Raw genomic sequence first — 27,582 nt, forward strand, 5'->3', positions numbered from 1 at the left:
TTTTTCTACCTACGAGAGTTTTAATGATTTTATCCCGTACCGCCGATATCTTTCGGGTGCTTAAATCAGACTAGACGAAATGTCTACTAGACGTTTAACACTTTGTTAATCGTCGAGACCTTTAACAAATCAGTTACACGACATCTGATAATTTTCTCTCTTTGCATGTGAGGCAATTGTAAACACTGTCTACGGTGCGGGATAATGTAAGATATATGAGTGCATAGTCGGCTAGTCATCGTACTACCCTGATAACGACTCTGCTGCATTTCCGTCAACCCTTTCGGCGCGGCTGTCTGATGCGCCCGCAGTGGCGTCGATGGTTCTTAGGTCAAAGCTGACCTCTGGCAGCGTTTTCCTCGGCCGGCTCCCACCCAGGAGATGGCAGTAACTGGGGAGTGTTCGCTCGGTCGTGGGGATTACCGCTGTGCCAGCCAGCGCCCCCGGCCGCAGGTACACGGGCCTGATCCGCCTTTAAACAGATCCTTCGGTCCGGTGACATGTCCCGAGGGCACGGCCTCGCTTCATGTCCCGGAGCAGCCTTCTGACCTGCCGGGCCCGGGAGATGGGGATGGCCCCAGCCAGCGCACCAGTGCCCCATGGGGTGCGTGACAGGGAACGTGCGGTCGGTGATGGCTGCTTGGCGTGTGTCAACTAATTTTGATACCACTCTACTGTATAAGTGTATGTGTTTGTGCACTGAGTATCGGTGCGACGTAGTAGTACCATCACGGTGACTATAAATAGTACCATCACTATGAGTTTATGCAGTTTCTCAAAATTTGTGTATTTCGGTGGGAAACGACATCCAGATGAAAATAATTCTCCATACATGCTTTCTTTTTCCCCAACGATTTTTCCACGCCCAATTTAAATCATAAATGAAAAGGGCATCTGCATGTTTAGCCATTGACGGTTGACCGTTCCGTCTTTTCCATCCTCAGGAAAATCAAATCCTTTTCCACACCTCAACCCTCTGTTTCGGGCTGGACGGGCACCTTTATCCCATGCGGGACGCTCACACGCCCGCAGCCGGGTGCCGTGAATGTCAGGAGGCGGGTGGTCTCAGCCCAGGTGACTCACTAGGGTGCCCGCCCAGACCAATGTCTCCCACCAATTCCTATCATTCTTCCGGCTCTGAAATGGTCTTATTAGACCGAAAGAGCCTAACCCAACAAAACAAACAAACAAACAAAGCATGTTTGGTCTGGACATGACATAAAATGAAGTCGGCACATTAAAGTCATAATGGCCAGTGGTCTAGTTGAACCCCGATTTGTTTTCTCACCTTTGTGTTCGCAGTGACTATTCATCACTAGATGGTTGGTGAATAGGTATAGATTCACCATCTCAGCTCCGTAGAAGCGGATGCAGTCTTCCGTGTTTTGATGAATATGATGTTGCAGTACAGCTTTGTTGAAGTTGATACTGTCCTTCGTGTTCCCGCTTTTGATGTGTGTTTGGTCTTGCCGGCAGTTTTTCACCCTCATCCCCCGTTTTACTGAGGAATGGGTAGTGTTTCACCCAGGCCGCCTGTTGTACTGAGTGGTTCAGCCCAGTGACACCAGGTCGGTGTGTAGTGTGATGGTGACAGCGCCGGCCGGCCGTGTCGCCAGGTACCTGGTGTTCTTCGACGACGGCTACGCGGCCTACGTGCAGCACCGCGAGCTGAAGCTCATCTGCCAGCCGTCCAACAACGCTGCCGACGACGTGCACCCCGAGTGTCGCCAGTTTGTGGCCAAGTACCTGGCTCAGTTCCCCGAGCGGCCCATGGTCAAACTGCAGCCCGGACAGCTCGTCAAGACAGAGTACAACGGTACGGACCGGCCGGACCGCCGCTGTGGCCGCCGGTCCCGGGCCCTTACGGGCGGCCGGCGGAGGGACGGGTCCATTGCGGGCGGAGGGACGGGTCTATTACGGGCGGAGGGGCGGGTCTCCTACGGGAGGAGAGACAGGTCCATTACGGGCGGAGGGACGGGTCTATTACGGGCGGAATGCAGTCAGAAGGATGGCGATGCGGCGAGCGGACTGACTGGCCATGACACTTTTGTTGAACGAATGCGCATTGCGCATATAATGCAAATCTCGAATGTGTGGACAGGGAGGTGGCTGACTCACCCCGTCGGCAGGGAGGTGTCTGACCGCCCCCCCCCCCGGTCGGCAGGGAAGTGGCTGCCGGCCCGCGTGTCCGAGGTGGACGCCTCGCTGGTGCTGATGGTGTTCGAGTCGGAGCGCCACTCGGAGTGGATCTACCGCGGCTCCACCCGGCTGGCGCCAATGTACGCCGAGCTGGTGCCCGTGCAGCCGCGCAAACTGGGCACGGGCGCGCGGCGCAACATCATCAACACCATCAACCTGGGAAAGGTGGGCGCCCAGCCGTGGCACACGGTCCCAGGTGGCTGGTGCGGCACTCTGCTCAGAGCGGACGGGTGGGCCGCCGCTGTGAGTGGCGTGTGCTGCGGTGCGGCTGTCGCGGTCCCGGCCGCCGCTGCCCTACGTGTATATGCTCCGGTATGGTTCACTGACGCGCGCTGATGCTGACCCCTCGGGTGTGCGGCAGAAAAACCGCGTCTACGTCGAGTACACGCGGCACGCCGAGCGGGAGGAGGAGGAGCTGGGCGCGCGCCGCGCCGCCGCGCCCCGCGCCGTGGCGCGCAAGAGCACGGCGCAGAGCGCGGCGCCGTCGCCGCCGCCGCCGCCGCCGCCCACCGATCGTCTCATCTCGCCCATATCGCCCATGGAGGGCGACGGTCAGATCGCCGAGGTCAGTGCGGGGCGGGCAGCGACGAGCAGTGGCGCCCGTCACGGCAGACGGCCAGGCTCGCTTCGACGCTATTGACTAGCTTTGTGTCAGCCTAGCTGTCATTATTGGACGGCGACCGCCAATAATCCCGGACACAAGCTCTGGTTACACTGATGCGTCATTGTCTATGTTAACTAGAAACATTTTAACATTGCTCTGAGACGACGTCAAGCTGGCACAATTTGCACGTCCCTATTGAAGCTTACGTAGATATCTCAACGGCGAGCGAGGGTTCTGGAACCGCCAAGGGTCCTGCAGATGAAACGCGGGAGGGAGGTTGGGCGTGCCTTCAGCCGCTGGCGTGGCACGCCCGGCTGGTGAGCACACGTCAGCCCTGGCGCCCGGCCGGCCGGCCGATCAGACGGCGGGCTGTCAGGGATCCGCCCGCTGACGCCCCCCCCCCCCTCCCCAGATCGCCAACAAGCCGCGCGTCACGCCGCGCCGTCTTCAGCCGCACGCGTGCGGGCGAGCCTGCATCCGAAACTATAGCGACGTCGACATGGACCAGCTCAAGGGCAACAATCCGCTGCTCATGCCCATGATGAGCGGCTGGATCCGGTCAGTGGGGGACCCGGTCATTGGGGAGGGGAGGCTGTACCCGGCCAGTTGGGGTGGGGGTGGGGCGAACGCGGTCATTGGGGGGGGGGGGGCTGGACCCGATCAGCGGGTCCCGCTGTGCGCTCTGGCATTTGGTGGTGTCCCGGTGTGGTGTGTGCCTGTCGGCCGGCCGCCGCTGGTGATGTGCGCCAACGCTGACCGCCGCTGTGTGTGCCGGCGCTGGCCGCCGGTAGTGTGCGCCGGCGCTGACCGTCGCCGCTGTGGTGTGTGCCGGTGCTGACCGCCGCCGCTGTGGTGTGTGACGGCGCTGACCGCCGCTCAGCGGTGTGTGCCGGCACTGACCGCCGCCGCTGTGGTGTGTGCCGCCGCTGACCGCCGCTGTGTGTGCCGGCGCTGACCGTCGCCGCTCGGTTGTGTGCGTCGGCGCTGACCGCCGCTCGGCGGTGTTTGCCGGCGCTGACCGCCGGTAGTGTGCGCCGGCGCTGACCGCCGCTCGGCGGTGTGTGCAGGCGCTGACCGTCGCCGCTGTGGTGTGTGCCGGCGCTGACCGCCGCTGCTGTGGTGTGTGCCGGCGCTGACCGCCGCCGCTGTGGTGTGTGCCGGCGTTGACCGCCGCTAGGCGGTGTTTGCCGGCGCTGACCGCCGGTGGTGTGGTGTGTGCCGGCGCTGTGGGGTGTGACGGCGCTGACCGCCGCTGTGGTGTGTGCCGGCGCTGACCGCCGCCGCTGTGGTGTGTGCCGGCGCTGACCGCCGCCGCTGTGGTGTGTGCCGCCGCTGTGGTGTGTGCCGGCGCTGACCGCCGCCGCTGTGGCCGCCAGGGAGATCGTGCGCCACCGGACCAGTAAGCGGACGGTGCTGTACCGGGCGCCGTGCGGCCGCCGCCTGCGCTCGCTGGACGAGGTGTTCCACTTCCTCAGTATCACCGGCTGCCGGCTGGAGATCGACTGCTTCTGCTTCGACTTCTGGGTGCACTGCTTCACCGAGTTCGAGCCGGCCAGAAAGTTCTGCAGCATCAAGGTGCGTGGCCGGGCCGCTCTGTGACCCGGGGCCGGGCGGCTCTGTGACCCGGGGCCGGGCGGCGGTGGCCAGTCCGGGCGGCGGTGGCCAGTCCGGGCGGCGGTGGCCGGGCTGGGCGGCTCTGTGAACTGGGCCGACTGGTACCGAACCGGGTCTAACTTCACTCCTATAGCCCTCGCCCGTATTGGCGTTTTGCCAGCCGCTTACGTACCAGGTGTGGGGGGGGGGGGGAGAAGGCGGTTCGTCGGATTCCCTTGCCCCAGCCGTTTGGCCCCTGATCGAGCTAGGGCTTCGTTTTTTATTACACCTTTTTTATTACAACAAGTCTGGAAACGCACGGATAAATGTAGGCACTGCGTGGACTATTTTCGTACACCTTGCCGCCCGTCTGTGGAGCTGTGGCTGTATGTGGTTGTGGCCCGCCGCCGCCCGTCTGTGGAGCTGTGGCTGTATGTGGTTGTGGCCCGCCGCCGCCGCCCGTCTGTGGAGCTGTGACTGTATGTGGTTGTGGGGGGCCGCCGCCCGTCTGTGGAGCTGTGGCTGTATGTGGTTGTGGCCCGCCGCCGCCGTCTGTGGAGCTGTGGCTGTATGTGGTTGTGGCCCGCCGCCGCCCGTCTGTGGAGCTGTGACTGTATGTGGTTGTGGCCCGCCGCCGCCCGTCTGTGGAGCTGTGGCTGTATGTGGTTGTGGCCCGCCGCCGCCCGTCTGTGGAGCTGTGGCTGTATGTGGTTGTGGCCCGCCGCCGCCCGTCTGTGGAGCTGTGACTGTATGTGGTTGTGGCCCGCCGCCGCCCGTCTGTGGAGCTGTGACTGTATGTGGTTGTGGGGGGCCGCCGCCCGTCTGTGGAGCTGTGGCTGTATGTGGTTGTGGCCCGCCGCCGCCCGTCTGTGGAGCTGTGGCTGTATGTGGTTGTGGCCCGCCGCCGCCCGTCTGTGGAGCTGTGACTGTATGTGGTTGTGGGGGGCCGCCGCCCGTCTGTGGAGCTGTGGCTGTATGTGGTTGTGGCCCGCCGCCGCCCGTCTGTGGAGCTGTGGCTGTATGTGGTTGTGGCCCGCCGCCGCCGTCTGTGGAGCTGGGGCTGTATGTGGTTGTGGCCCGCCGCCGCCCGTCTGTGGAGCTGTGACTGTATGTGGTTGTGGGCTGTGGCCCGCCGCCGCCCGTCTGTGGAGCTGTGGCTGTATGTGGTTGTGGCCCGCCGCCGCCCGTCTGTGGAGCTGTGGCTGTATGTGGTTGTGGCCCGCCGCCGCCCGTCTGTGGAGCTGTGGCTGTATGTGGTTGTGGCCCGCCGCCGCCGCCCGTCTGTGGAGCTGTGACTGTATGTGGTTGTGGCCCGCCGCCGCCCGTCTGTGGAGCTGTGGCTGTATGTGGTTGTGGCCCGCCGCCGCCCGTCTGTGGAGCTGTGGCTGTATGTGGTTGTGGCCCGCCGCCGCCCGTCTGTGGAGCTGTGGCTGTATGTGGTTATGGCCCGCCGCCGCCCGTCTGTGGAGCTGTGACTGTATGTGGTTGTGGCCCGCCGCCGCCGTCTGTGGAGCTGTGACTGATGTGACCCGCCGCCGCCCGTCTGTGGAGCTGTGGCTGTATGTGGTTGTGGCCCGCCGCCGCCCGTCTGTGGAGCTGTGGCTGTATGTGGTTGTGGCCCGCCGCCGCCCGTCTGTGGAGCTGTGACTGTATGTGGTTGTGGCCCGCCGCCGCCGTCTGTGGAGCTGTGACTGATGTGACCCGCCGGCGGCGCGCAGGACATCTCGTACGGAAAGGAGAACGTGCCCGTGTCGTGTGTCAACTCGCTGAACCGCGACTATCCCGACTACGTGGAGTACAGTACGCGCCGGCTGCCCACCGATGGCGTCCACCTCAACCTGGACGCCGACTTCCTGACGTGCTGCGACTGCACGGACGACTGCCAGGTGGGTGCCGCCGCCGCGGGCGCGCCGCTCTCACCGCCCGCCGCACACCGCGCACCTGATGAGCAGTAAAAGGTTTGAGCCGGGCGCGCCGGGCCGGCCACCGGTCGGGTCGGGTCACGGCCGCGCTGCGTCCCGGCCGGCCGACCAGCGCCGGCCGTGCGGGCCAGCCGGGCCGACAGAGCCGCGTCGGTCCGCTCCGAGCGCCGCCGCCGGGAGAGAGAGAGCGGCGGCGCGGCGCGGACCGCACACCTCCCTCCACTCTGCCCCCCCCCCCACACACACACACAATGACCCGGCCCGACCGAGCCGAGTCCGGCCGTCCGCGCGCAGGATAACAGCTCCGTCTGAACGCTGAGCACCGTGCACTGGTGTGGCGCGCTGCACGGGCCGGCCACTGACGCGCCGGCCGGCCGGCAGGACAAGGAGCGCTGCTCGTGCTGGCAGCAGACCATCCAGGGCACCGAGTTCGGTCCCACCGGCCAGCTGGACCCGTCGGCCGGCTACCACTTCCGGCGACTGGTCAATGGCAACGTCATCACCGGCATCTACGAGTGCAACGCCAGGTGAGAGGGAGGGCCGGCTCCTCCAGTCGTCCGGACAGGCTTGAGTTCCTTAGGTCTGGGGCAGTCGCCATCAGTCCAGTCCTGTTCACTCAGTCTGGCCCTGAAATGTTCTCGCGGCGGGACTGCGTTGCCCGTGCCCGTCCGCCATTACATTGGTCTGGAATGTGTCAATCCACAGTCTACACAGCCACAGCGCCCCCAGTCCGTCCACACCGCCCCCAGTCCGTTCACACCGCCCCCAGTCCGTCCACACCGCCCCCAGTCCGTCCACACCGCCCCCAGTCCGTCCACACCGCCCCCCAGTCCGTCCACAGCGCCCCCAGTCCGTCCACACCGCCCCCAGTCCGTCCACACCGCCCCCAGTCCGTCCACAGCACCCCCAGTCCGTCCACACCGCCCCCAGTCCGTTCACACCGCCCCCAGTCCGTCCACACCGCCCCCAGTCCGTCCACACCGCCCCCAGTCCGTCCACACCGCCCCCAGTCCGTCCACACCGCCCCCAGTCCGTCCACACCGCCCCCCAGTCCGTCCACAGCGCCCCCAGTCCGTCCACACCGCCCCCAGTCCGTCCACACCGCCCCCAGTCCGTCCACAGCACCCCCAGTCTGTCCACACCGCCCCCCCCCCAGTCCGTCCACACCGCCCCCCCCCCAGCCCGTCCACAGCGCCCCCAGTCCGTCCACACCGCCCCCCCCCCCAGTTGGATGGGCGCAAAATGACCTTTGCAGTCGACGCGCTCTAAAGCCCTAATAAACAAACAAAACCGCCCCCCAGTCCGTCCACACCGCCCCCAGTCCGTCCACAGCACCCCCAGTCCGTCCACACCGCCCCCAGTCCGTCCACAGCGCCCCCAGTCCGTCCACACCGCCCCCAGTCCGTCCACAGCACCCCCAGTCCGTCCGCACCGCCCCCAGTCCGTCCGCACCGCCCCCAGTCCGTCCGCACCGCCCCTAGTCTGGTATATGTCCGTCCGCACCGCCCCTAGTCTGGCCTCGTGGGATGGCCGCTGACGCCCCCCCCCCCTTCCCCCGCTGACCGCTGACCTGCTGACGCCCCCGCTGACCGCTGACCTCCCGCTGACGCCCTTCGCTGACCGCTGCCAGGTGTAAGTGCCGGCGCACCTGTCTGAACCGGGTGTGCCAGCACCCGCTGCGGCTGCGGCTGCAGGTGTTTAAAACGCTGCGGCGCGGCTGGGGCATTCGCTGTCTGGACGACATCCCCAAGGGCGGCTTCATCTGCGTGTACGCCGGCCAGCTGCTAACGGAGTCCCTAGCCAACGAGGTACGTCCCGGGGGGGGGGGGAGTGGCCAACGAGGAACGTACCGCGGGGGGAGTGGCCAACGAGGTACGTACCACGGGGGGAGTGGCCAACGAGGTACGTACCGCGGGGGGAGTGGCCAACGAGGTACGTACCGCGGGGGGGGGGGAGTGGCCAACGAGGTACAGGGTGTCCAGAAAAAACGGATACTATTATTTTTTGCTGTATTTCCGAAAATACACACCTGACATTTTAAAATGGCACATGTTTGTATTCGCAAAAATATGGCAAAACAGACAGCAGGTGCCACATGGCACGTAAACTCTTTGGTTAGTCGCGGCAGCTCCTCAAAGCAGATACTCAATGTGAGTGGCCTTACGGCGGATCAGCTCCAGCACTAGCACAGTCTGCAGGTGGCTGATGGTCATGTTGACCATCTCAGAGGGCAGGCAGACAGCTTTCCAACGACGCATTGCAGTGCTCATGAGTTTTGCCAAATCTTGCACTATAAGCACATGAAGTTGGAACAAAATCGGCACGTGCGTTAATGAATGCGACTTAATTTCCTTAGTATCTTTTTTTCTGGACACCCTGTACGTACCGCGGGGGGAGTGGCCAACGAGTTACGTACCGCGGGGGGAGTGGCCAACGAGGTACGTACCGCGGGGGGGGGGGTGGCCAACGAGGTACGTACCGCGGGGTGGGGGGGGGGGGGGTGGCCAACGAGGTATGTACCGCGGGGGGTGGGGGAGTGGCCAACGAGGTACGTACCGCGGGGGGGGGGGGAGTGGCCAACGAGGTACGTACCGCGGGGGAGGGGGGAGTGGCCAACGAGGTACGTACCGCGGGGGGAGGGGGGGAGTGGCCAACGAGGTACGTACCGCGGGGGGAGTGGCCAACGAGGTACGTACCGCGGGGGGAGTGGCCAACGAAGTACAGAGGCCATTATTATAAAATAAAATCGAGACAACGGCTGCAAATAAAAATCGAGCCGAATAAAGCAGCCGGCTGCTTTTCTCATTATTATAAAACTAAGAGCGTGCTTCAATTTTAGGCATCTCCCGGCTCATTTTTTGGCTGGAAAAAGTGAGACAGTGAGGTGTGATATCATACTTCAAGACCTTAATTAATTGTAATTTAATGATTTTTTTAAAATAAATCTTAAAATAAGAAGATCATATCAATAATTTTAGGTATACAATTATATAGAATACGTTTGCAGACTATTGCAAGAACATTTGTAATGAAGTTTACTAATTTCTCCAAAAACAAAATATGTCGAGACTCGAGTTATCAGCTGTTGAAAGCAAACAACATTATCTGGGCCAATCTGGGCTATTGGTCATGTTTGATTTTAATTGATTAACGGTTTTAAACGGTACGTGTTGATCAACTTAGCAAGAATGAAGCACGTAGAGTCAGCATCGAAGAAAAAAGAGCTGTTTATCCTGATAAGAGAATTGAAAGATGTAAGTACCTATCATTTCCTGTTATCATTTTCACCTCAATGTTGAATTCAACTTCGCCAATTCATGCATTGTTTGGCTTAGCATTGGTGCATTACAACGCACTATGATTCTAAATATCCGCACCCAGTTATGCTTCAAGTCATGATATGCTATCCATTTGTTGTTCTCTCATTTTTGTCCATTTTTATTTTCAATTTCAACGAAAGATTAACTGCATATTAAATAGTAAATACGTAAGCCACTTTTGTTTTGTATGTAACATATCGAATGGTTACCGAATTCATTTCAGCAGCTGCGCATTGCTATAGTATGCTCGTTATGTCAAAGGTGACAAAGCTCCCTTTTTGTTTCATTTTCTAGGACATTTGAAATGAGGCTTACTAAAATGAGGTGCCTACTGCCTACCCATTTTGTAGCTACGGTCTGAAAGATTTCATTTTTATTGAGTAGGCTGTGAAGCGTGCATTATGGGATGGGTCCCACTAAATATTGCAATAATTCCAACCATCACTTGATCCATTTACAGAAGTTATTTGGAGAGTTCAAAACTGTGAACGGCCAGCACACCCGGCAACAAGCCTGGCAGGAAGTAAAGAAAAAGGGTGTCGATCTTGGACTTTGCAAGCCCGATGTGTGCATCGCTCAGTTCAAGAAAAACTGTTTCAATAACACGGTGCAGCGAACCCGGGGTGAGTAACTAACCAACTGGTACTACGGTATCGGCTGCGCATTCTGACACTCACGCCCATGACGTGTCTGGCGGCACAGCATCCCTGTCTTGCGGTGCAGTATCTCGCTGCGCAGGCTACTAGGTTCATTTTCTTTGTAAAGAAGGGTGGAAATCAGCCCAACGTCGTAGCTTAGCTGGTGGCTTAGCCCCCATTCTAAATTGATTTCTGTCGCTATGAACTTCAAAACTGCACTGTTGAGGAAATACTATATTAAGTTCATTAACATGTTGATACCCTTGAGCGTGATACCTGAACCTCGGTATAGTCGTATATTATTTCCTCATGCAAAAGTGTGCAAACTGAAGTTGAAAATGAAAATGGTAGCTAGCTCAAGCTGCAAATTCCTCTATCGGCAGAAAAACTCAGGAAACGGAACCGGACGGGACAAGGATGTGATTCGAGTACATCACTGACAGAGCTGGACGAGATCGTGCTGGATGTCATTGGTGAGTTCTCTCTCTCTCTCTCTCTCTCTCTCTCTCTCTCTCTCTCTCTCTCTCTCTCTCTCTCTCTCTCTCTCTCTCTCTCTCTCTCTCTCTCTCTCTCTCTCTCTCCCCCTCCCTCCCTCCCTCTCTCGCTCTCTCTCCCTCTCTCTCTCTCACACTCTCACTCTCACTCTCATTCTCACTCTCGGTCCCGGTCTCGGTCTCGGTCTCGGTCTCGGTCTCGGTCTCGATCTGTCTAGTCTGTCTGTCTGTCGTGATACTTATGCGTGTCAATGGAGCGCTCCGTCATACTAGTTTTTAGCACCCTTTTCATTTCAGGCAGGGACGCCGAAGCCGAAGCGGTGGCTGTTCCCGGTGGTCGTGGTATCAACGACTGGGCGACCCAGTCACCCAGTCTGCCGCCAATTGAGATGCCTGAGAGCGAGGAAGATGCTCGTAAGTCACTGTATGCAGTGTCACCAGCGTCCACCGCCAGTCCAGCACCTCCCCGGCTGAAAATGAGGTCCAGTGTCGGCCAGCGGTCAAGAGAAGACCCGTTGATGTGTATGGGTGTCTCCCGACCGAGCCGCAGAGAGCTGGGTGACGCTAACAGGGCCCTTCTCGCTATGCCGGAGGAAGAGTTAACGGATCAAGAACGCGACAAGGTGCGACAAATTCTAGTACTTAAGATGTTAAAAGGCTTGGCGGCTAGGGCCGACAGTGTATCGGTCGAAGAGGTTAAGGCAGCTGTGGCGATGTGGTAGGATGTTGGCATAGGCCTCCGCAATGAGGTTACATTTGAAGCTGTGAAAGTCAGGTGGAAAATGCCATCTACGGTTGTATTTTAATTCTGGTTGACAGAATACACTGGTGTTGACAGTTTTCCCAAACTTTGGCAATGAACAAACTAACAATATCACTTGCATAGTGATGGTCTTGGGCGGCCCAACATATAAACTAATCGAACAAACAGTTTCAACATCATTCTGTACAATGAGCACAGCACAAATTGAAGCACACAGTAAGACTGTCACTGAAATGGACGGATGGTTACTGCGCTCCTGCGCATCTACGTCTTGCATTTCCTTTCAGGTTGTCGGAATACTCTGGCGTTAAGAGTTTTCTCGAACGTTGGCAATTACCAAACTAACGTCACTTGTATGGTGATGTCCTTGAGCTTAATATATACACTAATCAAACAAACAGTTTCAGCATCCTTGCAATCAACACAGCACAACCTGAAGTGCTGGAAGGCATTTACTGGAACAAACGGATGAGAGCGCTCCTACGCATGCGTCCTTCTCGTCTCTGGACGGCCTCGGCGGGGATTTCCGCTTCAACTTCCGCGCCTTGAAGGTGCGGCTCCTCCTGCAGTTCATCATCCAGCCAGTTACCCAGGTCACCATGAGCGATGCAGATGTTATGGAGCACGATCATTGCTCTGTAAATCAGCACACACCATTCAGTGGGAGTGGGACAAATAAAGCAAATAGAGCTAGGGGGAAAGTGAGGTTTATTAGAATAAAATCTACGTAATTTTTGTTTGATAGGTATCGCTTTTCCTTACGTAGCTGCTCTATTCGCGGAGGTATTGGTAGAGACGAATGTCCCTCGTCCCTCATGATTGTTGTTACCCTGGAACTGTAAAGGATAATGATGTACGTATATTAGTTCATTGTTTACCGGAATGCACGGACGCTGTCTGCGATTCGCCGCATGCGGAGGCCCGTGTCCAGCCCTGGGAAGCGTCGCTTCAAAACCCCAAACGCATTCTCCACCAGCACTCTCGTAGCCGCGTGCGCACGGTTGTACCTGTTGGTATAGGCAGATGTTAATTGATTACTTCTGAGTAGTGTTAGCCATCCAATGAAAATGCTGTTTTAGAACGTCGAAAGAGACGGTGAGAGGTGACACTGACACTTGACAGGAAAATAATATTTTGAGAGTATATTGTAAGCATACGTAAGAAGGGTATGTCACTAGTACCCCAAGTGATGCCTCACTTACGCCATTTCAGCTGGTGTCGCTGGATCGGCTACTGGCGTCATGAGCCAGTGGGTTAAAGGATATGCGCTATCTCCGAGAAGCATCCCGTGCTGTACCGGGCCACCCGCGCGGAAGCTGGAATGCAAGGAAGGATGCTTGGAAGCAAGGATTTATCTAGTCGATTTGTGGGCCTTGCCTAACGCGACATATGCTCAAGAGAATGCTTAATTCGAAACTTGCCTTAGACTTTTCCACAAGTTGTCAAAATCATCGCAAAAAAAAGTTTGGAAACGCATGGATAATGCGCGCCGACATATGCCGAATCTGAACTGAAACTGACCTGAAACGGTCAGGATAAACAGGTCACAGGACAAAGGGCAATGGGGTCAGGGTCATGAAATTCATAGGGTAGATGTAAAATTAGTTAACTCGAGGGCACTAGTTCGAGGTTTCGTCGTGATCCTTTGCTTTTTAGCGAATCATTTGCAAAAATCCGAAAGAAGATCATTTCATCCCCCCTCCCCCATAAGTTGGTCGAGCAATCATTTCTGAACTAGTCCTGTTTTGCATAGGAATAACAAATAGGTATATGAGACAGATGGGCGTGGGAGGAGAAGCAGTGACATTCCTGCAACATTGTGGTAGCTTACTATTCGTCTAGGCCTGATGTTGTCAACACTCTGGCGTCGTGCACGCGGCCGGAACACTGCACGCTGGCAGCGAAAAATTGCCGGTCCGGTCCTGCAACGGCCATGCAGTTGACCGAAGTATATCCCTTCCTGTTCATGTAGAGGTCTTTTTTGTTCTTTGGCACTTGGAGCCTGAGATGAGTGCCATCCACGCAACCTGAAAGAAACATGCAAACGAAATCCAAATAAGCTACCAGTGATTTTTAACACGCGCAGCACAAAGGTTCTGAGAACTACGCCCAGTGGAAAGGGGGAGTGAATGTCGCCTCCCCCCCCCCACCTAAGATCTCAGCTCCTATAAAAGTAAGAAAGACAAAATTCGGAGCGTGGGTGGCGGCGATAGGAAACTCTTGTGTGTAAATGTCATGACACTAGTTCAAATAACACATTCAAGGTCAAATGAGGTCAAGCGTGATCAAATTTGCCATATAAAGGACTGTTTTGTGTTTACATGCCCCTAACTCAAAAAGTTACCGGTCGATTTTCTCACTTCTAACACTTCACGACACGAAATATGTCTTCGCGTATAAATATATAATTTCTAGTTAAAGGGACTATCCCACCTTCTAAAATGTTGTTAAAACCAGTTAAATTGTGCCCGACTTTATAGATTGGATGACCAGGAACACGGTTCTGGCATTTATTTTTCATTAAACATCTTAGGCTTCCCATATTCCAAACACAAACTTTCAAATATGTGACATCACAGCCCAAAATTACCTCCTTCCCCAGGCCACATTACTGTCATAAAGCTGATTCTTTTTACTCTGTAGGCACCACAACAAAGTTCAGACCAAGTTTTAAGCGATTTTTCAACGAACAAACCCATTTAAATCAGAATGACTAAACGAGGTGACGTCACACTAACGGTCGCTCCATGTTGAAGATAGCGCCTTGTACAAGGCCCATTTTCAAATGAAGGGAACGAATTTCTTCAACACCAAGAGTCCGCGGGGGTTGCAACCTAGATAGATAGTGGTTTCTGAACCTCGCCGCAAACTTGGCTATCTCAACTCAAACCCCATGTTAAAGGTGGGATAGTCCCTTTAATCCAACCATAAATATGGCCGTTAGAAGCCTTCTAAAAGTAAGATGTCGCCGGCTGAGGCGGGTATCCCCCCACGCAGGAAGCATTTCAGTCACAACTTTGAGTTTACACCATCATAACTCAAAATGTTACCGGCCGATGTTCGTATTTTTTAATATTAAGATTGTGCATTTCTAAGTCTTTACACAAAATTTGACGCTAATCAATCATAATCAGTGGTAAGCAACGCAATGCAAAACCGAAACCGTCGTGCGCCGGCACAGTCTACCATTTAGGCGATACTTACTATCGTTTAGTATACTTATTGACCTGCTTAGGCAAAAAACATTAAGCTCAAAGGGTTCGTCTTGTTAAAACCTTTCGATTGGCTTCTCCCCGTTCTATCTACGATCATCGGCTCGGAAGTTACGCGGGGGGGGGGAGAATCTGTCCCCTCCCCTAGCACGCTGAATAGCCCATCGGGTTAACAAGACACGGTATGGCAAGAAACATAGTGCGTATACTTTTCCCATCAATAGAGAAACAGCAAGGGAGCTATTTACCAACGACATTGGGAATCCCGCCGATCCGAGAAAACCGCTGTTGGATGTTTTGCAGCTCCTCAGCAGCTGACGGCCATCTAACGACTCCGGCGAAAGCCGCAAGGATGGACAGCACGACACGTTTGATGACGCGGCCTACTGTAGCCGTCGACGGACCGTGGCCATCACCAACAATTATGTAGAATGCACCGGTTGCGAAGAACCTGGAAGATGATACCAGTGTTAGAAACATTGTTATGCTTTTCCGTCTAAGCAACTTTTGGTAAAAATTCATCTTTTGGAATGACTATGGTATGACTATGATGGCGCATAATATATTTGGGTGGCTTATGAATGTTCTCATGTCAATGCATGTAGACATGAATTATGTATGCATGAACGTATGCATGCATGGATGTACCTTCTTTCGGGTATGCATTTGCATCTATTTTAATTTCATGTGATCTTGCACGCACACTGTTTAAGTACGTACCGAAGTGCGATAAGAAGCTGCTGGCGCGGCGTTAGAGCCATGTTCCGGCCGGATGGATGCTGAAGGGCAGGGCCAACCCTGGCTTCGATATCGGTTGCCGTGCCCGAGTCGACCCTGAACCGTTCGCTGAAAAAAATGAATAAGCTTGCTTATGCTGCTAATAACCGATGCATACCCGATTGTCGCGTATTAACAGATTTAAAATGGGGATCCTTGGTTGGTGGTGACCTAAAAACTGCCACTTTTTCCGCATGCCTGCATATGTCAGCACTTATTTAAAAGGGTACAGGGTACAGTTAGTACAGCGTTTGCGAAATGCCATGCCCGATGCGTTGTGAACACTTACCGTTATCAATTGCATGATCACCTAATAAATTGGGAAAAAAATAAAGCGATATGCGCATAACTAAAGTCTAGCTGAAATAATTTTCCAATGGCAAGGAATATTGCAATGTCCGGCTTTAAAGTTAAATGGTTATGGTAGCCTGCAAGGAACATGACGTAGATGATGGCAATATTTCGTTCCCTATAGTTGCGATGCAATTCCGCGCCAATTAGTTAGTTACGCGCCATATTCTGGGTGCCTGTAGCAAATTGAAAGTTGATTTTGGAAGCATTTGAAAAGTCGGTTGTTTTTTTACACTGATGTCATAGCTACATCATGAAGTGTAAGTTTTCCACCAAAATTATCCTATGTTTTGAAAAGTGAAAACGCGGAAGGGACATCCATCCCTTCGGCCGGCGAGGGTTATGTTCAGCTTTTTGACTAAATACGTACTCATATCATAAATGGATGTCACCGCCAAGTTTCACCCCTAAAAGTACACGTACAACATGTGCTACAAATATAAACTTTGATTTTGAGGGTATGTGACTGTCGCTAATTTGTTTGACCTAACCTTGAAACCTACCTACATGGGTGGTGGGTGGCGAAATACCTGAGCAACTATCGGTTTAAAGCACACATTTGTCATACTGAAAACATTCACTCTGACTTACCGAAATTGTCCTTCCATCGGCCACTCCAGGTTAATTCGTGGTCGAAACACTCTTCTGCGGCGCTGACGGGGCCGTCTATGACCGTTCACTAGCATATCACGTAATTCATCTTCTTCCTCAACGGCAAGCGCAGCCATTTGGTGTTCGGTTACGGTAACACTATATGCCTATATTGCTATCAGATTACGCTACTTGCACAATTGTTATTGTTGTATCCTAGCACGACCGCGGACCGGGCATGGTTGTCCACCTTCTCCCGGGGAAAGAGGAGAAGGCGCACAGCAGCCGACGGAAATACAGTAACACGAGCGACATGGCGAGGAACGGTGAGGGGCTTCGGCAGGCTTTAATGTTATCCACACATTTTTGGTTATTTTTACGTCGCTTACCGGCTAATTGGGCACAATATATGTAGAGAAAATATGTTTCGATGAGCCTTGGTACACTGTACTTATTCATAAATGGGCACACGTACCTACGTAGGTACCTATATTGGTCGTGTTTGAAGGCTGTCATGAAATCATAAATTAAGAAACGAAATTTTATAATTGTTGGTCTTTATATCTTTATATCACTATCGAAGTATTTGAAACACAGGCTTTTCCCAGCTTAATTTATAGCTAAATGTGATCTAACACTAAAAAGAAAGACCGAAATAAATTACATAGATATATTAATTTTGGTTTGCTCTAGGCGTGCGGGGATAATTTATTTACAAAGTATACTCACAATTAAGTGACTATGAAAAGCCCTGCAATTTACACCATTACCAGGAAGTCTGAGTGCTACTTCATCTCAATGGGGATAAATGCAGCTCACTTCTCTTCTTGCTAGACTATCCCGGTGATGACACAAAGCTAACGATTTAGTGTAATTTTAAAGTTTGAAGTGCTCTTAATCTGTACAATATGCATGTTCTTAAGTATTTTCAGGATAAGGCGTGAAATTATCATTATAAGACTAGCTTTGCAAAATTTTATGACGCTGGTACCCGACTGCAATTTTTGGCTGAAAATTCACAGTTTTGTACAATTGTGACGCACTTTATGCGCCTTGAATTGTAAAAGAGTCATTTTTATAACAATCAGTAGCTTGGAAATTTTGCGTCCACCGCCACGTGACTTTGTCTTCTTTTTACCGCTCGATTTTTTTCAGGCTGCATTTTTATAATAACCAATGGCTCAGAATTGGGAATTAAATTCGCAGCCGGCTCGGAATTTATTTTATAATAATGGCCTCAGGTCTCGCGGGATTAAGCGGTAGGTTTTGCACTTTTACATTTCCGGTTATATCTCAGAAACTAATCGATCTACGATGAAGCCATTTTACAAGATCATGGCCGACTTGTTACCCAACAAGTCGATCGCATCTTCGAACACTTAAAAGCTTAAGACGACGAAGATATAGCCTGAAGTACACTAAATTTTCTAGGTGCAAAACCAACCGCTAAAACCCGCGAGACCTGTACGTACCGCGGGGGGGGGGAAATGGCCAACGAGGTACGTACCGCGGGTGGGAGTGGCCAACGAGGTACGTACCGCGGGGGGGAGGGGGGGAGTGGCCAACGAGGTACGTACCGCGGGGGGGGGAGTGGCCAACGAGGTACGTACCGCGGGGGAGGGGGGGGGAGTGGCCAACGAGGTACGTACCGCGGGGGGAGTGGCCAACGAGGTACGTACCGCGGGGGGGGGGGAGTGGCCAACGAGGTACGTACCGCAGGGGGAGACGGAGGGAGGTACATAGTAATTGACTGGGGATTTGACCTACAGTCCTGCTCGTACATAGCTCAATGCGCTGGCTAAAGACAGTTGAAAAGTCCAGGCAGGCCGGAATGAAATTATTCTTTCAGGCAAGTCATTCAGCGAAAGGTAAGTCTTAAATACGAAATACGCCGCTGTTTCCAAGCCAACTACAGAATGACCCAACCTATGTAGAGTATCTCCTTCACCTCTTTGCCAAGCCCTCTGGTATATCTCCGACTCTCCTGCCTTTGACAGGAGATTGAGTCGATGCCCTAATTATTGACATACACTACAGGCCGGGTCGTGTAAATACGACCTTAAAGTCGCTTTCAGTGATGGTAGATGGGCAAAGATGCGCCTTGTCGCTGAGAGCCCGCGCGCGGGGGCCCGGTGCGGCTTGGACGAGACGCGAGTTGCAGCGCGATGCGGTTTTTTCGGCGATTAGTTGAGCAGGTAAATGTTTATTCCGACTCGGAGTTCCTTAGAAAATATTCACAGACCGGTACGGCCGCGGTATGTCAAGACTACCGAGAACGTAGCAGCAGTTCAGCGGCAATCGAAGAAAGTTCGGGTTTCTAATGGACAAAAACGTTCCATCATCTTCGTCAATGTCATAACTGAATAACAGGCTGGTCCTTGAGCAGGGCCTCGGCTAAGGAATTTTGACTGGTGGGCCACTTGGGCAGCGACATGGACTGACCTTCGTAGCCATAGCCCTCCCCCCCCCAATTTTCGATTTCTCCCCAGATTTCGGCCACTTTATTCTGCAAAAAAAAAAAAACGTCAGGATGGCATTCAAAAAATGTAAAAAAACTGGGCTCGACCCCCCCCCCCCCCCACCCGACTCTTCAGAGAGAGGAGAGGGTAGGGACCCACAACCCTCTCAGTGCTGATACTCCAGCGGGGTGCACATAAAATCGCACAAGTATACACAAAATATTGACGCAGATTATAAAACTTTGGAGGATATAACTTACGGCCGATCGGATGTTAAAATCAGCGAGCCCTGAGTGGATCGCACGCCGACTAGTCGAAGAGTCGAAGAGTCGGAGAATCGAAAGCGGTCGGACGGGATCGGGCGTTGTCGAGTGGATCGGGAGGAATTGTGGAGGAATGGAATTGTGAACAGCACGAGTGCAACTTTATACCTATATAAAGTGGGTTGTAGCAGGAACCCCAAAGGGGGGTTGTAGCAGCAACCCCAACATCTCTGAAAATGATCATTAGGCCTATTGGTGTCGCATGGAAAATAATTTACTCAATTAGCCCAAGCGCACTGCGCAACCCTAATATTTTCTATAAAAAAGTTATGTACACTTCTGGTGAACAGTGTCCCAAGCTTCAGATTTCCCTTGGGTGTCTGAGTGGAAAATTCTAGCAACCCAAAATGTGAGAGTGGAAAATTATCCATTCTTATTCTTGAATGTCATCTTCAGCCCAAATGAGAAATTTTTGGAACGCTGACTGTGAACGGCTCGAAATTCATCCGACTGGTCAGATGTGTGACTGCAAGCATCATACCGGTCGTGAAGACGTACCTATATTATCGCTTGCAGACTTCAATCGGCTGGAAGTCGCCGACACTACCTCTAGTTTGACTCTGGCTTGTATCGTGTCTATCGGCGAGCCGTCTGAGATCGCTCGCAGGCTTATCCCCGACCGTCTGAACTGGTCTGTTCTTTATTCGTAGTTTTTCTTGTAACCGACTGGCCTGCGGCAGATGCTTATGTGACTGCAACCACTCGTTGGTCCAATCCGGTGAAGTGCGACTGAGGCTTAACCTACGCTACGGTTGCACAGTGATGCAAATGGAATTCACGAGTGGCCATAAATACGAAAAAGGCCCAAAATTCAAGTTCACTTAATCGAATAAATCGTAATATGGTCAGTCAGGCAAATGTTTGGGGTGTCTGAAAAAGTATGATTTTAATGTTTTTGTCAAAACCGGCCTCGTGTATGATTGTCAGAAGTCGAGACATTTTCGATGTCGTAAAATGACTGTCAGGTACTTGAAATTCAAGTGCCGCTAGCGTGCGTTCATGTCATACAAACTGCAAAAATTATACATGAAAATGATCCCTGAAACCTGCTGCTTCTAATGCCACGTCATAAAAGCCATATCTATTTTGGTTTGGCGGTGAGCTAACTATATGTAATCGTGTTACAACCGCAGTTTTTTACCAAAAATATTTGCTTTCAATTCACCTACAGCACTTCACACAGTGTGTGCCCGTTAGCGCACCATATCATAGCCTTCCCTAATCATTTCTGAGTCGCATCGTGAAAGAACAAAGGCGCTAGCACAGGGCTGACCGGCGCTACAGAAGTTTTCGTCCGGCACGGTCGGGTGCCGCGGCGCAGCGGGCGGCCCGGGCGGCCGCGCCGCCGCGCCGCCCGGACGCCGCGCGACGGCACCCACCCGCCCACTGCGCGCCCACTGCGGCACCCGACCGCCCGGACAAAAACCTCTGTAGCGCCGGTCAGCCCTGTGCTAGCACCTTAATTCTTTCACGATGTGACTCAGAAATGATTAGGGAAGGCTATGGTATGGTGGACTAACGGGCACACACTGTGTTAAGTGCTGTAGGTGAAACGAAAGCATTTTTTTTCTTGGTAAAAAACTGCGATTGCAACATGATGATAAATAGTCAGATTACCGCCAAAGCGAATGAGATACGGCTTTTTGTGACCCGGCATTAGAAGCAGAAGGCTTTGGGGATCATTCCCATGCATAATTTTTTCAATTTGTAAGAAATGAACGCAAACCAGCGGCGTTTGAACTTGCGAGTGTCTGACCGTCATTTTACGACCTAGAAAATGTCACGACTTCTGACGATTATACACGAGGCCGGTTTTGACAAAAACATGAAAACCATGTGATTTCAGATGCCCCAAACATTTGTCTACTCGGCCATATCGCAATTAACTCGATTTGGTAAACTTGACTTTTGGGTATTTATGGCCACTCGTGAACCCCATTTGCATCACTGTGGGTTGTCTCAAGAAACCGGGAATGGTGATGGTATTAGGCGGGCAACGACGATCATTCTTTTTTAAGTTGCGGGTACTATAGTCCACTTTTTACCCCAAGGATATTGCAAACAATAGGTTGAAGTTTTTTTCACAAGAATATGTTTCACCGATGTGTATTTTACAGCCTGAAACTGTACGATAAGATCTGCTAATTCAATTTGAAATGTGAAAAATGTGAAAACTTAGATTTTTCGGAAAATTACTGGTGGGCCAAATCTTTGAGGCTGGTGGGCCATTTCGGGTAACTGGTGGGCCATTTGGCCCACCAGTTAACATGTTAGCCGAGGCCCTGTCCTTGAGGTGTTCCTGAACAGGCGCATCAACCCGAGCGTCAAGGGGACTTGCCCAAAGGGTCACGTTGCATTTCAACAGCACAGAGCGACCTCCAACAACGCCGCAGCCGTTCAAGCTAAACTGGCAGAAGAGCTCGGCGGGCCAGATTACCGTGGCAAAATGAGATAAGGCCGCCTTTTTCTCCTAACCTACTGTTAACGCCAGACCCCTTGAGATCCTAATTTTTCGCGATTATTTTTAAATGCGTGGAAGAATTTCAACCAAGCTCAGGACATGGCCGTTTCAAGACCTGCCGAAACTTTTACAATTTAGATATTTTGTCGCCATTTCAATATTTCAGGCACTTCTCATTGACTCGTAATGTTAAATTTCGAGCAAGATTTTCACCCTGTGTGTAGAGGCTATCACCAGTCAGTCTGTGATACGTTATGACGTCAAAGCTCAGCCCCGCCTCTGTGGTCTTGGCCTGCGGCGGTTTCGGGCCGGCGCGCGGTCACTCGCGCTGTGGCGGGGAGCGGGGACGGTCGGGCGGTGCCGAAAGCCGGCGGAGTTGTGCGTAACGTCTTGTCTGACGGTGCCCAAAGAGCGACATGATGACTGAGGAGCCATAAATGCTCAATGCGCATTGTTTGTACAATGCTGATAGGTTCGCTGATATTTGTTTTATTTTTCATAAGCTGCAAATGACGGGCAGATGGGCGATGGCATATACCTGACATAAGGTTAGGAAATATTCACCTGTATTTAAAGCCTATGGCGTTGCAGAAAATGTGATAATGGGATGTCGGATGTCATCAAGTAGTTGCTGATTTGTACATCGCTATACAACCATCGAACAACGCAATAATTAGTTAAATTGCCTTCGCTTCACATCATAAGGCTCGCTCGTATTTCAAACATATTTCCTACATCGAAAATCGTATTGTTAGGAATCTTTAACGCTTGTTCGAAGCATGTGTGAGTAGTAGTTTGAGGAGTGGACGGTGGTTCTCTTGGTCCTATATACGAGAGTCAACAAGAGCCTAACATTTACTTGACCGTCTGCTGCAATTTGAATTGATACATAGCACGTGAAGCGTCAGCGAAATTCATAGTCCTTTACAGATGGCAGGGGTGTCGTGTGTACAGAGGTCGCTGATGGGCACGGGTCAATGCCGCAGTCGTGGGCGGAGCCTAATGTCATATGACGTATGAAAGCCTCTATCCAGGATGGAAAAACAATTAACATTACGAGTCAATGACAAGTGCCACAAATATTGAAATGTCAACAAAACGTATTTGAAGAAAAAGTTTCGGCAGGTCTTGAAACAGCTATTTCCTAAATATGGTTGAAATTACTCCACGCATTTAAAAATAATCGCGAAAAATTAGGGTCTCAACGGGTCTGGCGTTAACAGTAAACCCGCTCGCTAAGGCGTGCTACTCGTTTTGCAGAATAAGCGCTAGGCCACCTCTCATCCCAGCCTGGAGTCGCTAAAGACTCGCATCCCGACAGCATGGGAGGGCCTGGAAAAGTCCTACATCGTCAAAACCCACAGTGACTTCTGCCCCGGCGTCGAGGACGTCGTCGGCGCAATCGGTGGTCACCTTGAATGAGCTTTTAGCGGTAGCATGTGGCTTTCTATCCCTGGTCATTGTTTTGATCTATTGTTGAGTATCTATGGAGCAGAGGCATTTGTTTTAAAAATGTTGAAAAGCGCCAGGAATTTCCGGACACCCTGTAGTAACTGACTAGTGACGCTACTGAACAGTTCAGCCAGTCACCCTTGCACTAATTGGGTTGTTCAACAACCGATTGTATAAACAGTAAACGTGTGAGCCATCCTGGGCGGAGCAGGTCATGTAGTTGCTGTACGTTAAAACTGAAGTATTGATAGTTTCTCGCAGTTCACCAACTTAAAAACGTTTGTTTTACTTGTTTTGATTTTTGTTTTCAAATCCACCCGTACGGGGAGCGCGAATATAGCGCGAGCTAGGGGCGCGGCGTTACCGTTTTACCGGTACGGTGGCGTGGGCTCACCGCCGGTATACAGTGCAACAGTTGTGCTGAAAATGCCCCAGCGCCGAATCTCTGTGGATAGCTGTGCCGTGTTCCCACCGTCGAGCGGCCTAACTCGCAGTCCAGCACGTATGGCGGCACGGTACGTACGGTCCCTGGCGCCCCTCTGTGTATGTACGGTACGTACGGTCCCCGGCCGCCCCCTGTGTACGGTACGGACGGTCTCTGACCGCCCCCTGTGTACGGTACGGGCGGTCCCTGACGCCCCCTGTGTAGTACGGTACGGTACGGACGGTCCCTGACCGCCCCCTGTGTACGGTACGGACGGTCCCTGGCCGCCCCCTGTGTACGGTATGGACGGTCCCCGGCCGCCCCCTGTGTACGGTACGGACGGTCCCTGACGCCCCCTGTGTATGTACGGTACGGACGGTCCCTGGCCGCCCCCTGTGTGCGATACGGTACGGACGGTCCCTGACGCCCCTGCCGGCCGCCGACAGGACGGTAAAAACTACGGCGACGAGTACCTGGCCGAGCTGGACTACATCGAGGTGTTGGAGCGGCTCAAGGAGGGCTACGAGTCGGACGTGGTCGACGACGACGAGAGCGGCGACGAGAAGAGGGACGAGGAAAAGTCGGACGGTAAGGGGGCACCGGACCGCCAGTCGCCACCGGGCCAACGGTGCTCAACTTCTTGTGCATTGTGCTGTGTAGAATCGTCTCACTGCGTGGTCACGAGCGAACATGCGATGCCAGTTTATTCAATATAACAAAATCTGGGTTTGAGCGGTCCGGCCCGGCCTGTAACGCTTTTGAGAGACATCTACCGGGCAATGCATTGTCATGTGTCACAGATGGCTACTACTGCACGTGCGTGCGCACGCCGGATTCGTTTCATTGTTCCTCTGTGCCCCCATGCGCGCGGGCCTCCCGAATGTTGTGCCTTTTCTCTCGACGTGTATTCGTGTTGGATGGTTCGTGTGTTACGTGCCCGTATCTAATTTGTGGCATCGCTGTAGCTATTGTTAGTCACCACCTACCCGCCCCGCCCCGCCCCCCCCCCCCTTCCCCGCCCTTACCCGTCTCGTCTCCCGCTGACCCGTCTCTTCCCCCCACTACCCCATCTCGCCATCCCCCACCCCACCCCCTGCAACCAGTGTCGTCGTCGTCTGACCCGTGTCGTCGCCGTCTGACCCGTGTCGTCGCCGTGTACCCCGTGTCGTCGCCGTGTACCCCGTGTCGTAGCCGCCTGACCCGTGCCGTCGCCGTCTGACCCGTGACCCGTGTCGTCGCCGTATGACCCGTGTCGTCGCCGTCTGACCCGTGACCCGTGCCGTCGCCGTCTGACCCGTGCCGTCGCCGTCTGACCCGTGTCGTCGCCGTCTGACCCGTGACCCGTGCCGTCGCCGTCTGACCCGTGTCGTCGCCGTCTGACCCGTGTCGTCGTCCCCGCCAGACGAGACGTCGCCGGGCGGTGACGATGAGGACGTCGCCGGCACGTCCAGCTCGGAGACGGGCCGGCGGCGCGCCGGCGCCAGCCGCGACGCCGACTTCGTGCCGCGCCACGGCGGCGGCCGCGGCGGCGGCGACACCGACCTGCGCCGCTCCAACAGGTGTGACAGCGGCCGCCGCCGCCCGGGGTGTAACACAGGGGGTGTAACCGCCGCCGCCCGGGGTGTAACACGGGGGGTGTAACCGCATCGCCCAGGGTGTAACACGGGGGGTGTAACCGCCCCGCCCGGGGTGTAACCGCCCCGCCCGGGGTGTAACACAGGGGGTGTAGCCGCACCGCCCAGGGTGTAACACGGGGGGTGTAACCGCCCCGCCCGGGGTGTAACACAGGGGGTGTAACCGCCCCGCCCAGGGTGTAACACGGGGGGTGTAACCGCCCCGCCCGGGGTGTAACACAGGGGGTGTAGCCGCACCGTCCGGGGTGTAACACAGGGTGGGGGGTAACCGCCGCCGTCCGGGGCGTAACACGGGTTGTAACACAGGGGGTGTAACCGCACCGCCAGGGACGTAGCACGGGGTGTAGCTGCCGCCGCCCGGGGTGTAACACCAACAGGGATGGGTGTCGGGGAAGTGGGCCCTCCCTGGGAGCTGGGTGTAACAGAGAGGTGCAGCCGAACCACCTGGGGTGTAACAGAGGGGTGTAGCCGGACCAACTGGGGTGTAACAGAGGGGTGCAGCCGGGTGTTCGAGGAGTCCTGCGAGACGGTAGGCGCCGGTTTTTTTTTTGTCTATTTGTGTTTTACGTTTCAGAGAAGTGTCCAGAGCTAGGCGATGACGCTTTTTCTGATCAAATTTAAGGCAGAAATTTCTCAATAAAAAGGCAGTATATAAGTATGTGTGTTTGTATATAGGTAAATGCCTTTGCCATTTTTTGAAAATATCTGACTCAAGCCTTCGTGTAGTCCAACTGTAACACACACACACACCACATGCATACACACCACACGCTTACACACGCGCGCACGTACAGATGTTACAGATGTTTCTCAGTGAGCATGTATTTAGTTGACCTGTGCATAGGCTTTCTCTGCTAGTGCCAATTTTTTTTTAATTTTTTTTTTATATTTTCCACAATTTTTCTTCTGTACCTCAAAATATATACCGTTATCAGATGTGACCCTCGCATGTGTGCGGCGTTTGCCAGCGTCTTATGTATAGGAGGGTGGTCGGTTGGACCCCCCCCCCCCCGCCGTTCGGCCCGGGATCGAGCTAGAGCTTCGCGGAAAAAAATGAGCGTGTTGCCCGTGACGAGGGGAAGCCGATGATGCCCAATTTTAAGGTCCTAGGTCATTGTTTTACCTTCCAGGTCATGTCAATGACCAAAAAGTCGGGAAAATCGGGACTTGTTAAAATTTCGTAAAATAAGCTGTTCTGAGGTTTTTCGGGTTGCTGATTGGCGTAAATAATCATATTCAGGCAGGAAGAGGTTGATAAGTATCATAAATATTACTCCTGTTTGATTTCAAGCGCAAATACCGAAAACATTGTGACGTCATAGGAACAGTCGCTACTTTTTCAGTCATTCAAATGGCTATATCTCTGGTAATTTTAGATATATTTAGTTACTTTTTGGCTGTGTAAGGCCCGTAAGGGATTCTCTGACATGTGTTCTGTTTTTTTTTTTTTTTGGAAAAAGTCTTCAAATTTGAAAAAAAAATATCCCAAGAAATCTAAATTTTGAGTTAGAAAATCCCTAGATCTAAGGATATTTATATTTGGGAAATTTTGAGATAGGCATTTGGTTTGCCATACTTTTTTATACCTACGGTGCATTTTTTGAGTCTATAGGTTGAAACTCTGATTTTCTGCGATTTTTCTCCGTGAACAACTTTTTCGACGAAAAATCGCCGAACATGACCTCAGTTTGATCTCTATAGCTCGTGACCTGAAATGACCTGGGACCTAATTTTTTTCAGGGGTTGTGTAAAATTGATGTTCGGAAAGGTATCGAAAAAAACACAGGAGAGCCCTTTGCCCCCCCCCCTCCCCCCAACGGGTCGCGGGTTAATATAACAATTTTGATATATGATGCTTCCGTTTGATTTACAACATTGCAAAAGGTAGTTTACCTTGGGCATGGTAGTCACGTGACCAAAGGTATAGCAGGGTAAGGACAAACTCTAAATGGGTTTAAAGTTATATTAAGTTATATAAATTTATTGATGAAATTTGAAGATCGTATTTTATTGTTATGTAATGCCAATTTTCGTAGGAAGATTGTTTCCTAATCAGTGAAATTCTCCAGTCACTTAAAGAATGTCCGTGACATCACCAGGGCTTCACTTTTGAACATCCGATCTACCTGTTTCTTATACGTACATACATTATGTAGGCATCTTGGGCATGAGTGCCAGCTGCCACGAGTGCGTCATCAAATTGTCCTTATTTTTGAAGACTCAATGCCCAGGCATTTACCGAACATAATTTGAAATGTAATATTTTTGCGGTAAGAAATTCTTGGCCCAACGTTGAAGCCAGCCCCCGTTCACGAGCTCCAGAATCCCTTTACCGTGACGTCACCACGGCGGTAGAATCTCCCTT

At 53.1% G+C, this 27,582-nt stretch overlaps 1 protein-coding gene and 1 long non-coding RNA gene across 8 annotated transcripts in view; one reads left to right on the top strand and one right to left on the bottom strand.

The window, feature by feature from the left end:
* The window catches only part of LOC122381039 (histone-lysine N-methyltransferase eggless-like), a 63,925-nt gene that overhangs the window by 20,534 nt on the left and 15,809 nt on the right, over positions 1 to 27,582 (top strand). For all 7 annotated transcript variants that reach the window (XM_043364732.1, XM_043364733.1, XM_043364731.1 and 4 more), the window contains exons 9-18: positions 1,617 to 1,816; positions 2,165 to 2,364; positions 2,561 to 2,764; positions 3,216 to 3,361; positions 4,180 to 4,378; positions 6,115 to 6,282; positions 6,700 to 6,845; positions 7,949 to 8,126; positions 24,030 to 24,171; positions 24,986 to 25,142. In XM_043364732.1, coding sequence (XP_043220667.1) covers positions 1,617 to 1,816; positions 2,165 to 2,364; positions 2,561 to 2,764; positions 3,216 to 3,361; positions 4,180 to 4,378; positions 6,115 to 6,282; positions 6,700 to 6,845; positions 7,949 to 8,126; positions 24,030 to 24,171; positions 24,986 to 25,142 — 1,740 coding nt within the window. The remainder of the gene's footprint in view (positions 1 to 1,616; positions 1,817 to 2,164; positions 2,365 to 2,560; positions 2,765 to 3,215; positions 3,362 to 4,179; positions 4,379 to 6,114; positions 6,283 to 6,699; positions 6,846 to 7,948; positions 8,127 to 24,029; positions 24,172 to 24,985; positions 25,143 to 27,582) is intronic.
* On the bottom strand, positions 11,711 to 16,578 carry LOC122381040. The gene is made up of 6 exons (XR_006256454.1): positions 16,465 to 16,578; positions 15,466 to 15,591; positions 14,994 to 15,196; positions 13,365 to 13,560; positions 12,412 to 12,540; positions 11,711 to 12,169 (listed from the first exon to the last, which is right to left on the bottom strand). It is a non-coding gene; the product is annotated as an uncharacterized LOC122381040 (long non-coding RNA).

The sequence above is a fragment of the Amphibalanus amphitrite genome, unplaced genomic scaffold (genome assembly GCF_019059575.1).
Source record: "Amphibalanus amphitrite isolate SeventyFive unplaced genomic scaffold, NRLGWU_Aamphi_draft 000112F_arrow, whole genome shotgun sequence".
NCBI lineage: Eukaryota > Metazoa > Arthropoda > Thecostraca > Balanomorpha > Balanidae > Amphibalanus > Amphibalanus amphitrite.